The sequence below is a fragment of the Lithobates pipiens genome, unplaced genomic scaffold, assembly GCF_037356315.1.
Source record: "Lithobates pipiens isolate NorthernLeopardFrog02 unplaced genomic scaffold, aLitPip1_a1.2 Scaffold_18, whole genome shotgun sequence".
In the NCBI taxonomy this organism is placed as follows: Eukaryota; Metazoa; Chordata; class Amphibia; order Anura; family Ranidae; genus Lithobates; species Lithobates pipiens.
Window position 1 is genome coordinate 454,777,467 of NW_027507758.1, and position 18,247 is coordinate 454,795,713.

Here is an 18,247-nt window from a genome sequence, read left to right on the forward strand (position 1 = left end):
ATGCCGGTCGGGACCCCCGTGAGTCCTGTCGTGGGTCCCGCGGACTCGATCGCCGCGGGCATACCCGCGATCGTCTCACGGGACGGCTGAATGGAGGAAATGCCGTGTAAACAGCATTTCTCCATTCTGCCTAGCAACTAGTGACGCTGATCTCTGCTCCATGTGATTGGAGCAGAGATCAGTGTTCACTAAATGAAAGCCCAACCCCCCCACAGTTAGTAACACACCCCTAGGAACACTTAACCCCTACACTGCCACCCACTGTTTAACCCCTTCACTGCCAGTGTCATTTACACAGGAATCACTGCATTTATATAGCAGTGATTACTGTATAAATGACAATGGTCCCAAAAATGTGTCAAAAATGTCCGATGTGTCCGCCACAATGTCGCAGTCACAATAAAAATCACTGATCGCCGCCATTACTAGTAAAAAAAAATAATAAAAAATTATTAATAAAAATGCCATAAAACTATCCCTATTTTGTAAACGCTATAACTTTTGCGCAAACCAATCAATAATCGCTTATTGCAATTTTTTTTACCAAAAATATGTAGAAGAATACGTATCGGCCTAAACTGAGGGAAAAAAATGTTTTTTTTATATATTTTTGGGGGATACTTATTATAAAAAAATGTAAAAAATAATGCGTTTTTTTTTCAAAATTGTCGCTCTATTTTTGTTTATAGAGCAAAAAATAAAAACCGCAGAGGTGATCAAATACCACCAAAAGAAAGCTATATTTGTGAGAAAAAAAGGACGTTTGAGAGCCACGTCGCACGACCACGCAATTGTCAGTTAAAGCGACGCAGTGCCGAATCGCAAAAAGTGGTCTGGTCTTTGACCAGCAAAATGGTCCGGTCTGTACGTGGTTAAGGTAGTAATTAAACTCACTTGGCCTCAAAACCCATGTAATTCCAAGGTGTTCAGATTTAAAGGGATGAGGTGGCAACTCTAGCTGCTAGGCTGTATCTGGACTCAGGCAGTTGGTAGCTTTTGGCTGTTACTGTGAAGGAAGTACCAGTAATTAGAGTGTGAAGGACAATCACTGAGTTATCAATATGGATGTACTGTAGTACCCTGGTGTTTAGGCAGGGTTGCTCCTCGCAAATTTATTTGCCAGGGCGTAGTTATCCCAGTTGATTGCTAGAGATCTATTGATTTCTCCCTAAGTTTGGCCTTGTTTCTCTTCTACCACTAGGTGGCCGGGTACTTGGTGATTAGGGATGGGCGAACGGTTTGGCCTGAGCATAAATTTGGGCCAAACTTTGGTTGTTTGGATGTTTCGGCGAACACCGAACAATATGCGGTGTTCGGGGGAAATTTGAAAGCTGCTGGAACACTGTTAAAGTCTATGGGACACTAACATGAAAAATCAAAAGTGCTAATTTTAAAGGCTTATATGCAAGTTATTGTCATTAAAAGTGTTTGGGGACCTGGGTCCTGCCCCAGGGGACATGTATCAATGCAAAAAGAAGTTTTAAAAATGTCAATTTTTTCGGGAGCAGTGTTTTTAATAATGCTTAAAGTGAAACAATAAAAATGAAATATTCCTTTAGCCACATGCCGACTGGGCCATAGCTGAAAGATGGCTACAGCGAGGTCTGCTTATTCTGGGAGGACGTCAATAGGGTCCTCCCAGAATCTTGCTCCCTGGGGCGCGAACCCCCGAAATATCCATGACTGTCAGGTCCAGAAGGCTTGGCGCATCACGGATCACGATAAATGTGCGCTGATAACGGCCATTTACCACGTGATCGCTCTGACAAATGACGGAGCGATCACAACAACAAACCGGCATCACGTCCGGTTCCTCCCTCCCTTCTCTGTACTGATCGTATAGAGATGGGAGAGATCGTTTGCAGCAGCACTGTGGGCTGGATGTGTAGTGCCCACAGCGCTGCTCAGTGCCCATTCCAGCTGCAATACTGGGCCAATATACCCTGCCAATATACTCTGCAATACCCTACCAATATACTCTGCAATACCCTGCCAATATACTCTGCAATACCCTGCCAATATATTCTGCCAATACTTATCCATCCATCCATACTCTGCAATACTCATCCATCCATCCATACTCTGCAGTACTCATCCATCCATCCATACTCTGCAATACTCATCTGTCCATACTCAGCCATACCCAGTCATCCCACTCACACTCAGCCATACCCACCCAGCCATACTCAGCCATCCCATCCATTCCCAGCCATCCACATCCACAGCTCATCCATGCCACATCGGATCGCATCCATGCTACTACAGTGCCTCAAGGTGTAATTAGATAGTCAAATTAGACTTGAAATTTATGCCCCTAGAATGCCTGCTGGTGCTCCTTGCATGTCGGTCCTCTCTATGTGGCCAGGCTGTGTAAAAGTCTCACACATGTGGTATCACCATACTCTGGAGGAGTAGCAGAATGTGTTTTGTGGTGTCATTTGTGGTATGCATATGCTGTGTGTGATAAATAACCTGATAATATGACAAATTTTGAGAAAAACAAACAAACAAAAAAACTTGATATTGCAAAGAATTGTGTGAAAAAATTACAACTTCAAAAACCTCACCGTGCCTCTTTCTAAATACCTTGGAATGTCTACTTTCCAAAAAGTGGTCATTGGTGGGGGGGCGGTATTTGTACTTTCCTGGCTTGTTAGGGTCTCAAGAAATGAGATAGGATGTCAGTACATCAGGTGTGTCAATTTTCAGAGATTGGCACCATAGCTTGTGGACTCTATAACTTTCTCACCGACCAAATAATAATCACCAATTTTAATTATTTTTACCAAAGCTATGTAGCAGTATAAGTTTCGGCCAAAATTTCTGAAGAAAAATTACTAATTTGCTAAATTTTAACAGAAACAAATACTTTTTTTTTTTTATGGACACATGGGAATCCTGCCTACAATCAAAAAAGTACCACTTACCGCATGAATTGGGGGGGGGGGGGGGGGTGTAATCAAAATAACTGCCAAAGAACAAGAAAAATAACAAACAAAATGATATAAACACACACACCTTAAAGAGTTATACTACAAATATTTGTATTTGCTGAAAAAGAGCAAAATACAATACAAAAGACACCAAACCTAAAATCCCTTAATCCTTAGTAAAATACCAGAAAGAGGATCCCTAAATAGGGTATGAACCTCCAATGATAAAACAATTCCCCAAAAGCTATATAGGTGATTCAAAATATATCTCTCAAAATGATGAAGGGGAAGTAGATCATACAGTGGGTGAATCCCTCCCTCCCCAAATATAATACACCCCCTACGAGCACCTGAAAATACCCCAAACCACCTGGGGCTAAAACTAAACTGGATAATTCCTGAAGAGAACAGTGTGATTCCGTAACCACAGAAATAATTCACACGTGTTATCTTAATGAGTGATATATATGTGGTTGACAATGGCAGACACTGATTTGAAATGGATGGCAATTCTGATAGTAAAGTTATAGATCGGTTACTTACTGATATCGGATCACACAGAGATCTCTCCAATGTGGGATGAGATTCAATCTGTTTGTCTGTATGCAATAGCCATAGATCTCCAGCTAATGATCGTTCATCTGTGATTGAAATAGTGATTCCACATCCAAAGTAGATTGTTGATATGTATCAAGCTGTTAATGAGTCAATAGAATAATATAGTCCATAGTCACAGTGTCTGTTCTCCATGGTTAAATAATCCATTTAAATCCATGTTGAGATCGTGCTGATAAATTCAAGATTTATGTATCATCAGGTTCACCAGATTCATTAGATTCCAGTTCAGTTTTTTAAGCCCATCATAGGTTGTTAGCTTGGGGTAGAGGAGTAATAAATGGGGGTGTCTATCCCAGCGTAAAGAGCTAAAAGCTTACATATTTCATTCCTTGAATAGCGGAACTTCGTCAGAGCTGTGTCTATAGTGTCTATAGTATGTCTGTAAAGTGGCACAGTTTTCCCTGTTTAGAACAGTACCACAACAAAATGACATTTCTAGTGGAAAAAAGTAATTTAAAAGTGATCGCAGCTGTAATGAATTGTCGCGTCTCGGCAATATGGATACAACTCATTGAAAAAAATGAACCAAAATATGAACCAAAAATAAAAACAAAATTGCATGGGGGTCCCCCCAAAATCCATACAGACCGTTAGGTCTGGTATGGATTTTAAGGGGAACCCTATGCCAAAATTAAAAAAATGGCATGGGGTCCCCCCAAAATCCACACCAGACCCTTATCCGAGCAGATGACCTGACAGGCTGCAGGAAAAGAGGTAGGATGAGAGAGCGCCCCCCCCCCTGAACTGTACCAGGCCACATGCCCTCAACATGGGGAGGGTGCTTTGGAGTAGCCCCCCAAAGCACCTTGTCCCCATGTTGATAGGGACAAGGGCCTCATCCTCACAACCCTTGCCCGGTGATTTGGGGGTATGCGGGCGGGGGGATTACACAATCTGGAAGCCCCTTTTAACAAGGGGACCCCCAGATCCTGACCCCCCTCTATGTGAATTGGTAAGGGGTATATTGTACCCCTACCATTTCACAAAAAAAGTGTAAAAAATAGTAAAAAAGACAGGAGACATCTAGGGACAAGTCCTTTATTAAAAGATTAAAAAAATAAAAATGTACCGTGATGTCCTTTCATCTTCTATCACGCCACACCACGAACCGAAAAAGGAAAATGCAACAGATCTGCCTCCAAGTGACGCTTCTTGGTGACAGTTCTTATATAGCTGAGGGTGGGGCCACCTGGTGATGTAAACTAAGGCGGAGCTGTTGCGTTTTTTTTTCCGGCTCATCGGGCGGCATGAGAGAAGATGAATGGACATCGTGGGACATTTTTATTTTTTATATTTTAAAAAAGGACTTGTCCCTAAGTGTCTCCTGTCTTTTTTACTATTTTTGACACATTCTTTTGTGAAATGGTAGGGGTACAATGTACCCCTTACCAATTCACATAGGGGGGCCAGGATCTGGGGGTCCCCTTGATAAAGGGGGCTTCCAGATTCCGATAAGCCCCCGCCCGCATACCCTCAGAACCACGGGCAAGAGTTGTGGGGATTAGGCCCTTGTCCCCATCAACATGGGGACAAGGTGCTTTGGAGGGCTACTCCAAAGCACCCTCCCCATGTTGAGGGCATGAGGCCTGGTATGGTTCAGGAGGGGGCATGCCAGGTTGTGTGTTCAAATAAGGGTCTGGAATGGATTTTGGGGGGACCCTTACGCCTTTTTTTTTTTACATTTTGGTGCAGGGCTCCCCTTAAAATTCATACTAGACCTGAAGGGTCTGGTATGGATTTTGGGGGAGACCACTATGCCATTTTTTAAAAAAATTGGCACAGGGTTCCCCTTAATTTATATACCAGACCTGAAAGGCCCGGTATGGATTTTGGGGGGACTACCACACATTTTGTTTTTAAATTTTTGGTTCGGGGTTCTCCTTAATATTCATACCAGACCCAAAGGGCCTGGTAATGGACTGGGGGGGGGGCCATGCAATTTTTTTCAATGAGTTTTATCTATATTGCCGAGACCTGACAACTCATTACAGTCGCAATCAGTTTTAAATTACTTTTTCCTTTAGAAATGTCATTTTGCTGTGGTATTGTTTTAAACATGGGAAAACTGCGCCACTTTACAGGCATACTATAGACAGTCCCCAGGCACAATATTTAAAGGAATATTTCATTTTTATAGTTTCATTTTAAGCATTATCAAAATCACTGCTCCCGAAAAAATTGACGTTTTTAAAACTTTTTTTTACATTAATACATGTCCCCTGGGGCAGGACCTGGGTCCCCAAACACTTTTTTGATGACAATTACTTGCATATAAGACTTTAAAATTAGCACTTTTGATTGTTCATGTTCGTGTCCCATAGACTTTAATGGTGTTTGTGTGTTCTTCCAAATGTTTTGCCTGTGTGGATGTTCCGGTGCGAACCAAACTGGGGGGGGGGTTGTTTGGCTCATCCTTAGAACGCATATTGTACTGCCCATGCTGCTAGGCTGGAGATCGGGACTATCCTAGGCACTTCTGGCTGCTAGGCTGTCTGAGGGCTTATCCAGAAGCAAGAGAGCAGCACAGAGTTCGGATTGCAGCTTGCAGTCCACCCAAAAATGACAGATCTGATGGCCGGAGAACCTGTCGTGGTTGGAGGTAGTGGGGAAGCTGTCGCCAGTAAGGGTTTATTCGCCTTATTACCAGGGACCACAGTGAGTAACTGAAGTAAGTCTTGTAGCAATATTCTCACCAACTGGGGGACAGTGAAGAATTGGGAAACTTCAGTGGGAATCAAGCCAGGGGCCAGCCAGCCGCAGTGATTCTTGCAGAGCAGCCTTGTGTGTCAAGCTAGGAACCGAGCATGGCTGTCCTCCTATTGAAGTCTCGGCTTCTGCCAACCAATCTTGCAACTACCTAAGGGTGTCCAGGCCCTAACCCTCTCTCCCCCCCAAAAAAAGATTGTTAAGAGAAATAAACTTTATTTTGCATTCAAGAAGTGTCTGTCACCCAATAACTTAACTACTTTGCATCCACTATGCCTCACACCACAACTTCATGAGATCCACTTCAACCTAAAAGTCTGTGGCTGCTTTTACATAGTCATAGATCTGTCTGCCTACTCACAGGGGCAGTAGTTACCTAGAGGCAGCTAATACCTGTCCTATTTTCATACACGTTTTGGATATCTTGCACCACTAAACCATCTCTCCTAGAATTGAGTACCAATTTTTAATGATCTTGCTTACTGCAGATCATACCTGGTTCTAGCCTGCAACTACCAAAGTGGCTACACCTGGGACTGGAAATAGTCAACTGCTCCTGTAGCCATGATAAGGGGGTCTTGACTGGAAAGCTGCTAGTCCACAACAGTCATGATCCCAGTATTGTTCTTTTTATCTGGTGATTCTTTTTTAGGTAAAAGTAATCTGAGTGGCTATAGAGCCACTGAATCACTTTTACGGGTAGCAGAAGGGGATCCCGCTCCTGCTGCCGCCTTTACAGCATCCCCTCGTCCAACGAGGAGCCTGATAAGGATGCGACTAATGATGTTCCTCTCACTGTGTGAGGTCAAACTGGAAGCAATGAGGATTTCTTCACTTTCAAGTTTTGGTTTGATGTAAATAAACAGTTACAGGCTTGTGAAAGTATCTGATCAAATCAATCTTGTTTTGGTCAGATGCTTTGGAGGGCACAGGAGAGATTTGGAGTCTAATATATGCCAAATCTCTCCACAGGGAGGACCTGTTGTTCATCCCTTGTAATAGAAACAAAGTTGATCCAAAAAAAATTAAAGGTACAGTGTAAACAAAAAATAAAAAAAATGAGTGTCCCATCCCCCCGTGCTTACACGCAAATATGAACGAGCATGTATGTCCCACATGAATATGTAAATGTTGATCCCACCACACATGTGAGCTATCCCCACAAATGCAAGTGCAAGAGCAATAATTCTAGCACCAGACCCCCCCCCCCCCCCCCGTGTAACTCTAAACTAGTATCAAATATAGGTTTTTAATGCATCCCCTATGAAGATTTTTAGGTATATTAGTTTGGCTCCATTACACTCGTCTACGCAATTTTGCAGAGTAAGATGCTAGGTATCTGTTTACTCTGCGTAACATCATTTTATGTTTTACCCCAAAAATTGAGGATTTGTGTTCATTAACACTCAATAAAGTTTATTTTTTCCTGAAAATTTGCATTTGATAATTGAGAGGAATGTACCTTGGACATGTATCACTAACTAAGTTGAGTCTGGAATGATCGTAATGCAGCTATTGGGTAGCTGAAAAATCATATTCTGCCAACTTCATTATAGAGTTATATCTCAAACAGGATTCCACAGAGGGAGGTTTCTGCCTTTATCACAGCCAGCTGGACTTTCAAAGGACATTCAAGGAAGAAGAGCTGTCCCCACCCCCCTTCCTGACCGGCTGGGTAGCGTGCTCAGATAAGGGTCTGATATGGACCTGGGGGGGACCCCAACGCCGTTTTTTTCAGCATAGGGCTTCCCCTTTATGTCCATACCAGGTGACGGGGCCAGCGATGTGTCAATCTCGCCACCAAAGGCTGCGACATTGACTTCCTTCGCTAGTCCCGGCTACCTGGAGCCGCGCTCAAAATGAACGGACTTTTCTCCATGCGGGAAAGTCCGTTCATTTCAAAAGTATGGTGGACTAGCACACACATGGCCGTAATGTCCGCCGGACTGCGAGTCCAGCAGACAGTTTTTGAGTCAAAACTACTTTCTAAGTCTGCCGGACTTTTGAGTAAAAAAAAGTCCGCCGGAGCCCACACATGGGGGGATTGTCTGGCGGACTTGAGTCCGCCGGACTTTTCCGCTGGATAGTTTGATTGTGTGTACGCGCCATAAGACTAAGTTGTGTTCACTTTGAAAACCCAAGGTAATAAAAAAAAAAGATCGGTTGATTGAACTGAAAGTAATAGGCAGGCTGACTGCAGGGCCGCCAATAGAGGGGATAACCGGTCCTCCTGTGGGGGGCCCAAGCAATCAGGGGGCCCCGGACAGCAGGGGGATTGGTGCAGCTGGATAATTACAGAATGATGTCCTGTGTCTGTGTTTCTCTCTGCAGCAGCTAAAAGCTGGGTTCTCTCCCTCCGGTTGGCTTTTAGCTGTTGCAGGGAGAGACACAGACACAAGGCATCATTCAATAATTGCCCCACCACATCAATCCCTTCCATGTTCTGCTGACATCTGATTTCCCCCTGTATGTACACCCTGGCTTGAGCCTTGGGTACCGACACCACTTGCCGGCCATGGTCCATTGCACACTGCCGCTGCATGAAGGAGGCAATACAGCGAGTGTGCTGCTGTGTGTTTGAAAAAAAGCCAGGGTACTCTAGGTGCAGAGTGGTGAGCCTGGGGGGTATTCTAGATGTAGAGGGGTGAGAGCTGTGCATGGTGGGTATTCTGGCTGCCGAGGGAAGAGAGCTGTGGATGGGGGGGGGGGGGGGTATTCTAGGTGCAGAGGGGTTAGAGCTGTGAGTGGGGGTATTCTAGGTGCAGAGGGGTGAGAACTGTGGATGGGGTGGGTGTAATCTGGTTGTAGAAGGGTGAGAGCTGTGAATTAGGGGGTATTCTAGGTGCAGAGGGGTGAGCAGTGAATGGGGGGGGGTATTGTAGTAGAGGTGTTAAAGCTGTGGATGGGGGTTCTCTAGTTGCAGAGGGGTAATGTTTGTGTCTACTAATAGCGATTTTAGTTGATTTTTTTTCTCGATATTCTAGGGTGTGATGTCCTGTCCGGTATTGCACACTAACTGTGGTGCGCTGTTATGACATTCATTTGGAATACAAGAAACCAATACACCCCAAGTGCACCATCACAGAGAAAAATGCACTACTGTTCTTTGCAGTGCACTGCACCAGAAAAGATAGCGCAGGTCCAATTTGTCTGTGTGTGTATATATATATATATATATATATATATATAATTTTGCAACCAATGAGGTCCAATCAATTTCTAGGTTTTACACTATCTCTGCCTTTTCAGGCATTTAGGAACTCTAATGCCCCGTACACACGAGAGGACTTATGTCCGACAGACTTCCAAAGGAGTTCCGCCGGAGTTCCGACGGAGTTCTGACAGACTTTTGGGCCGAACGGACTTGGCCACACACGATCACACTAAACTCCGACGGATTCGAACGTGATGACGTACGACTGGACTCGAATAAGGAAGTTCATAGCCAGTAGCCAATAGCTGCCCTAGCGTCGGTTTTAGTCCGTCGGAGTAGCATACACACGAGCGGAGTTTTCGAAGGGGACCGGGTCCGGCGGAGTTCCGTCGGGAAAATTTGAAGCATGCTTCATTTCTAAAGTCCGTCAGACTTTGGCGAATCAAAAGTCCGTTGCAGCCCACACACGATCGGATAGTCTGACGGACTCGGTCCTTCGGACTTTGGATGTTGAAAAGTCCGCTCGTGTGTACGGGGCATAATGCCCCGTACACACGAGCGGACTTTTCGACATCCAAACTCCGACGGACTGAGTCCGGCGGACTATCCGATCGTGTGTGGGCTGCAACGGACTTTAGCGAAGCTAAAGTCTGACGGACTTTAGAAATGAAGCATGCTTTAAATTTTCCCGACGGAACTCCGCCGGACCCGGTCCCCTTTGAAAAATCCGCTCGTGTGTGTGCTACTCCGACGGACTAAAACCGACGCTAGGGCAGCTATTGGCTACTGTCTATGAACTTCCTACGTCGAATCCAGTCGTACGTCATCACGTTCGACTCCGTCGGAGTTTGGTGTGATGGTGTGTGGTCAAGTCCGTTCGGTCGAAAAGTCCGCCAGAACTCCGTCGGAACTCCAGCGGAACTCCGGCGGAACTCCTTTGGAGGTCTGTCAGACTTAATTCCTCTCGTGTGTACGGGGCATAAGTCCCAGCATGTCTTACCAGCTGGAAGAGTTTGTAGTTCCACAACAGATGGAGAGCCACAGGATGCCAACAATATGTGCAGGCTTTCAGTTTGAACAAAAAGCAGTCCCTAGGTGTTCCCTTTTCATCTTCCCTTTTATTTTTATGCATAAACAAGAATTAAAGTATAATGAGTCATACCTCAAAATCCACATCACCTAAGCAACTGAATGTTAAATATGGACCAATAATCATCAGCACATCTTCTTTGCTTTCATTTTGAATTGTAAACTTTGGCAGGAGCGGATCCCATTTCTGGACAATGAAGCCAACAGTTGTACCTGGGGGAGCTTGTACTTCCAGCTGAAATGTAAAAAAAAAAAATCCTTGTAGTTTCAACAAATATTAAATCAAGGATGCCTAAATGAAAAGTGCATCTGAAACAGCAACTTTCAATACCCTTCAAATTAGCATTGCACCAAGAAATATCGTCATGTTGATTTGGTTGTCAAAACAAATCATTCCACAATAGCCATCCCCTGAGATATGTCCATTTGAAAACAAAGAAAGCTATAATTTATTCTGGATGTGTCAAAAATCATCACAAATGTAGAAAAGTGTTTAATTGTGCAGGAAAATGCCATCACAGAAAGCTCAGCACATTTGAAGGGAAGTGGCAGGCACATAAGTCGCACATACAAATTTCTGTTTAAAGCGATCATTTTCTATACTACAGATTTATGCATATAGGCTCTATTATTTAAAATCAAATTGAAAAGTTATGCAGCATTTGGATTGGCAGCGTTTAATTTACTCAATTGAAGAATAGGCCACCTAAAATGAAATTTTTCTTTTGGATAGAGGCTAGTGGGTTGATCTCCCAAGATGTAGAGTGTGAAAAAAGGTTTTTACACTTAAAGCAGAACTCTATAGAGAAATAACAGAGAATACCTCTGCAGTACCTTTTTTGGCCACTAAAAGTTACCAGCCCTATAGCCAGCATGATTTAGCCCACTTTCTCTACACCCAGGTCATTCTGGAACCATCTCAGCCTGTTAAAGGTGAAAGGAGAAGCAGCGCAGCTCATCCCTCTGTCCCTCTGGTTTCTCTTTCTATCAGCATGCTTCTTGTCAGCACCTGCTGAATGGGGACAGCAAGAGGCTGATACTTGGTCAGATTCAGGGACACTACTTGCAATTAAAAAACATATTTAATCATGTATTAATGATTACAGTGCTGTATTCATTTGTGTCTTTTATATTTTCCTAAAGCTCAGCTTTACATCCAAACTCTTTCTTTTTTATCTTTGTGCCCTGAGCCCACTCAGTTGTGTGAAAATAGCGAATGAATATTCACTCACGATTGTACATGGGGTGGACTTGGGCATGCAAGCATGAGGTTGCATCTCCGGTGAGCTCCTGTTTCCACCCAGGCTTTTGCCACTTTAACAGAGGGACTTCACTACTGCACACCTGCTACAGCATGCCCAGCCATTGGAGAGCCTCCTCACAGCTGACCCGAGCTGTCACATCCCGCTCGGGAGCCCTGGACGTTTACTTTGCCAGCGGTCCCAGGCCACACGAAGAGAGTGCTAAAAAGAATGGTGCTGCCCCCTAATCCATGCACTCAGCCCCTAATCTACATGCAGGGTGGCAGAAGAATGGATTCCAACTGGCATTTTATGCACTCAGCCGCTAATCTACATGCAGGGTGGCAGAAGAATGGATTGCAACTGGCATTTGGCACTTTAACAGAGGGACCTCCTTACCGCACACCTGCTACAACATGCCCAGCCATCGGAGAGCCTCCTCACAGCTGACCCGAGCTGCCCTGGACTCTTACTTTGCCAGCGGTCCCGGGCCACGCGAGGAAAGTGCCAAGATGGCATCGCTGCCCAGTGTCCATGACCTGTTCTTCCTGCTCGGACCCACAGCCCCCTCCACTGCATTGCCCCAATCAGGTACAGTGCCACAGCCCAGCGTCCTCTCATGCCTTGGCCCAATTGTCACATGCAGACTCTGCTGGGAGACTGTTCCCCACAGGGTGGGAGGTGCTTGCGGTACTTGCTGCAGGGAATGGGACAGTGAGAGCAGGATACCAAGAGTTCCCAACCCATACTGCATCCATACTGTACTTATTCCAAAGCTAGACTGCACTTATACCAACCCTATACAGCATTATACTGAACCTTTGCCACATCTGAGCCACATCTACCTTGCACCTGTGCTGAGACTATACCGTACCTATACTTTACCTATACTGTATGCAGGTTAAATGCACTGATGCTCTTAAAGGACCCATCCTATCCAATGGCTCCTAAGGCTCCTACATCTGTTTAAAGAGGAGGGGTAAACTGCATGCTTAACGCATATGGTAGCAGGTATACTTTTTATACTGAGAATGTTAGCCTACAAAAATCCTGGGCATTGTATTTCTTGGTTCCTGGTTTCTGTCCTGTCCTGAAGCACAGTGAAGATCTTGATCAAAGTGACTGAAATGCATATTATAAATGTAGCGTACTACTCCCTTGGGAGCTGCAAAGTGTGTTCTTTATCTTTGTGTTAACTTGTTCCGTTCCTCCCATGCAAGAATTCACAAGCAGCAGACGGTCTTTTGCAAAACATTATGAAGCTTTATTGCTTGAACTTTGATGATGTTCCAATAAAGTAGAGGATATGAGTTGCCTCTAATAATCTGGTTCCTAGTTCTGATACTCTGTACTTTCCTTTGATGAACCGACCAGCACCCCTCTGAAAGATGCTGTGGGTTATGGATATTAAAAGTCCCAGGCTTCACCGCCTACCTTGACTCCTGCAATCCGCCCAGTGTCAGTTCTGGAAAGTGTCCTTGATGGATAAGCACCGATGGGTTGCTCTCCCCTGCTCTCTCCCATCGACAGTCCATGATTGCCACAGAAGGTTGATCCCAGGTTCCTCTGTCCGTTTTTCATTTACTTTCTCCTCCACATGGTCCGATACATCCCAGGCTGGGACGCTCGGTTTTCTCCTCCAGATTACATAGCGACTGTGTGGGTTATCCAGCACTGAGGTCTCTGAACCCTCAGGCCTTCAAACCCACTCCTGCTATCCAGCAATGGGGTCTATGAACCCCCAGGCCTTCAAGCCTGCTCCCATTGCACACTACATCTCTCCTGCTTCAGCTCCTCCTCCTCCCAGGAACTCTCTCTGGAAGCATGTGACCTCCAGCTTATATGCAAGTCCTGCCTCTGCCAACGCAAATTAATGATTGGTCCAGAGCTCTCCATACAAGCTGCCTGCCACTCCAGTCCCAAGTCCAGCCTCCCTTCCTGAACATTTGCACTGGAAGGTAAAGGGGATCAATCTGAGCCAGAGTGTAGGTTGCCACATCTCCCTCTATTCTATTACTCCCACCTCCCAAAACAAACAACCAGGTCTAAAAAGTGTAAGGCTCTGGCCAAATTTACCTATCACTATGTACAGAAAACCTATTTAGCACCCACCAAAATGGGTGGGTGCTATATAAATTGACATCAAAAGTAAACTAATTGGTCTTTCCAAATTTAAAGTATAAATGCATACAGAAATTAAACACTGTTCATACAGGCTCTAACTATATGATGTGTTGCTCAACATACTTTTTTTTGCAATGCTGCATGAACCTTTCTATTTTTGAGTACATCCAGATGTGCTATGAAAAATTTATTTATTGGACAGAGCATCTTACTTAGGAGGAAAATCCTCCACGATGGGGCACAGACTACAATCAAACCTTGTTCTCATTCTGAAGCTGGCCATAGATTGATCACAATTCATCTGGTTCAACCTTGATCAGTGTTTATCCTTCCCTGCTGGAAAAATGAACTTCAGCTGCTGATCAGTGTATTCTGACAGTGGCACGTCCTACTGTCAAAATACAATTTAACAGGGGGGATTCTTCCATCCACCTCATTTTTGAGGATGGTGAAATCTGTTAGTTTTTTTTATTTTTATTATTCAGCCCTCTGCCCATCTATAGCCAGCTTTACCCACTGGAGTTCTACTTTAAATAGAAAATGCTACTTAGAGCTCAAACTGCTTATGTATCCTTAAAGCAGAAACCAAGATCAAACTCTGCATTACAAAGTAATCTTTTTTCTACCAATGTCTCTAGCTATATTTCTGGAGACAGCAAAGAAAAAACTATTGTACAAATTATTTTAGACACAAAGTACAGTCATTGCATTGACTTGGCCTTTGCAAAAGGGCAGAATTCAGCTTCTGTGGTCTAAAATATTTTGCAAAGCTAACTATTATAATGGGGATATGACATTTGAATGTATCTCCGATACATTCAGTACTGCACTACAGGGTCCAACACAGCAAAGCTCTTGGCATTAAAAGAACAACAAAGGAAATATGTGCCTTATTATATAGCTCCCAAATTAGACTGCAGGCATAAATTACATTGTCAAGCTGCAAAGCTCCCTGAATAAACGTGTGCGCAATGATAAATAATACACCAATGACTTCATCAAACCTATGACTGTACAGTCCGTAAAGGTACTTTGCTGCTTATGTACCTGGAGAGATTATTAGAGAGGTCATAGATGGGTAGATGTCCCAGAAAATATATGGAGGCAGTGGGTAAGAGGGGAAGCGATTAAGAGGGGTGATTGCAGACTCCAGACATTCGCAGAGATATACACACATATATATATATATATATATATATATATATATACAGTATATATATATATACACACACACACACACACGTATATACACCGTAGGGCTTTACATGCGCACACAGCAGGGAATATATGGGTAGGAGCCAGATGCAATTTCAGTATGCCTTTCATGTTTGCATGAACAGGAAGTTATGGACACCTGAGGAGAGGAGCTTATTTATTGCTTAAAGTGGAGGTCCACCCTAAATTAAAAAAAAGGACATTAATATTCTCAAAAAAATATATAAATAATCATTTGAAACATTTTTTTTTTTTTTTACTTACCAGAAACCCCTGTTGCTAGGCAGTCTTCCTAATCTGCCTCTTCCTATTCTGCAGCACTGTTCTTTCACTTCCTCCTCTTCAGTGAGCTGCCCTGTTGTCTTCTGAGACAGGTGTGTGGCCCAGAAATCAACAGGGCCATTCACAAAGTGCCGCGCGACTGGCACATGTGCAGTAGGAAACAGGCAATGAAGCCACATGGCTCCACTGCCTGATTCCCTTCGTTTAGATGGCGGTGCCAGCACCTGATCCGATGGACGGATCAGCCTTGGGGGGGGGGGGGGGGGGCGACAACGCGGGCTCCCTGGAAGTGTATTTGTTAAAAGTCAGCAGCTACAGTGTTTGTAGCTGCTGACTTAAAAAAAAAAATTGCAGCTAGAACACCGCTTTAATGCCACATAGAAGATAAGGTGCAGCTCAGTGGTCAGTGATTTACAATGCAGGAGTCCTGAATAGATTTTGCTACATAAATCATTTGCCCTTACTCAAGATGACTGCAGCTAAAATGAGGTAGGGGGGTTGGGTTCAAAGTGATTTCTCAACAAAATAAAGCATGGATGGATGAGGGAATTTGCTTTGAATACTTAAAATTAATTAAATTGTGTTTTTGGTTTGTGGTGCTCAGATGCAGTTGTACTGTGATAGGTTGGCACGGCTGCGTGAATTGCCATCATTGTGCAGTTGCGTGAATCGCTATCATTGTACGGCTGTGCGAATCGCTGTCATTGTATGGTTGCACGAATCACTGTCATTGTACGGTTTGCGCGAATCACTGTCATTGTACAGTTTGCGCGAATCACTGTCATTGTATGGTGGCTCTTTAAAAAGGCTGTAGCAGGCAGTGCCGGGACAAGGTCATCCAGAGCCCAGGACAAACACACCAAACTGCGCCCCTCCCGCCCCCAATGTGTATGCGCATTATGTGTCATGAAAAATCCCCCCCTCCAAAAAAACAAAACTGAGCGCTAATCTTTTTCACCCCCCCTAAACATAAATTCCCCCTCCTCCCAGTGCAAATCTGTTCCCCTGCTGAAATCCCCCCTCCCAGCACAAATCTTACCCCCCTCCATCCCCCAAATCCCCCCAATTCAAGTCCCCCCCCCCAAAAAAGAAAAAATCACTCCTCCTAGCACATATTATCTACCCCTAAAATTGGCCATCCCAATAATCCCACTGCAAATCCCTCTTTCCAGCACAAAGCACCCCAATCATTCCTCCTAGCATAAATCCCCCCCCCCCCCCCCATTCCTTCTCTCCTTAAATTTTAGCATACCCCCCAAATTACCCCTCCTAGAACAATTCTTACTCCCTGCTGCCCCCCAAATCCCCCTTTCCAACACAAATCCCCTCCCCCCAATTTCCTTGTGGTGCCCCCCACCTCATAAGAAACCACAGTGCCCAGGGCAGCCTCCCCTCCTGCCCACCCCTTGTCCCGGCCATGGTAGCAGGCCTCGAGCCGATGTGATCGACTAGGGGCCGCGATGCTTGCCAGCCACCTGCAATCGCTCCTCACAGAGACAGAATAGGGATCCATCAATGTAAACAGACAGATCCCCGTTCTGTCAGGGAAGTAGAGAGAGAGATCTGCTGTTCATTGTAATCATGAATAGCTTTCTCTCTCTACTCCCTGTCAGTCCCATCCCCCCACAGTTAGAAACACCTCCATAGGACACATTTAGTTAATGCCCACTTTTCCTTGAGAAAAGTGGGCATTAATTAGTGCCCACAGCATGGGATTGTGGTGGTCAAAAGAAAAAAATAAATACATTTTGGTTACTGTCTTTTTAAGTTCCTTTATAACAGGCATGTGGATTCCAAGCGGAAATATCGTGATTCCAGTCGGTAAAAACACGTGTATTCCAGAGTTATACATATGTATGGGATCTATATAAGACCCCCGCATCTTGGCTCTTGTCATAGTTGACCCCATGGCACTTGGCAAGCTCCCCTTCCCTCCCACCCTGTGGCAGCACCTTTTATGTGGTTTGGTACCCTTGAATCAAGGGGGGACTTGCTGAATGTTTTTATTTATGGTACTCGCTTGAGATCTATGACTGAGCGAGATATTGATTGATAATTTTATAATATATTAAAGTTCTATTGATTGATGAATTTAATAAAGATAAGGTTTAATAAAGTTTATGTATATATACCAATAAAGGTGCCGCGGCCATTTTATCTCCATTAAGAATTGTGTGTGTTTGATTTATTTTCTTCACATAAAGTTCTTTTGTACAGCCTACATTCCCATGACCACCCCCCTAGTGTTAACCCCTTTCCTGCCAATGATATTTATACAGTATTCAGTGGCTATTTTTAGCTCTTATCACTGTATAAATGTCCCAAAAAAAGTGTCAAAATTGTCCGATCTGTTCGCCGCAGTGTCGCAATCACACTAAAAATCCCAGATCACTGCCATTGGTAGTAAAAAAAAATAATAATAATAAAAATGCCATAAAATCTATCCCCTATAACTTTTGTGCAAACCAATCAATATATGCTTATTGCGTTTTTTTTACCAGAAATATGTAGAAGAATACATATTGGCCTAAACTGATGAAGAAATTTGTTTGTTTTTTTTTGGATATTTATTATAGAAAAAAGTAAATAAAATGCTTTTTTTTTCAAAATTGTCGGTCTTTTTTTGTTTAATAGTGAAAAAATAAAAACTGCAGAGGTGATCAAATAGTACCACCAAAAGAAAACTATTTGTAGGAAAAAAGGACATACATTTTGTTTGTGTACAACGTCGCACAACCGCACAATTGTCAGTTAAAGCGGCGCAGTGCCATATCACAAAAAATGGCCTGGTTATTAAGGGGGCAAAAACTTCCAGCCCTTAAGTGGTTAAAGTGTATCAAAATGTAAAGTCATTATACTCATTTCCACATTGTGTTTCAATTATT

At 43.9% G+C, this 18,247-nt stretch overlaps 1 protein-coding gene across 1 annotated transcript in view; it reads right to left on the reverse strand.

The window, feature by feature from the left end:
• Positions 1-18,247, reverse strand: part of LOC143988568 (phospholipid scramblase family member 5-like) — a 104,698-nt gene that overhangs the window by 40,775 nt on the left and 45,676 nt on the right. The window contains exon 5 of the mRNA XM_077488244.1: positions 10,574-10,735. Coding sequence (XP_077344370.1) covers positions 10,574-10,735 — 162 coding nt within the window. The remainder of the gene's footprint in view (positions 1-10,573; positions 10,736-18,247) is intronic.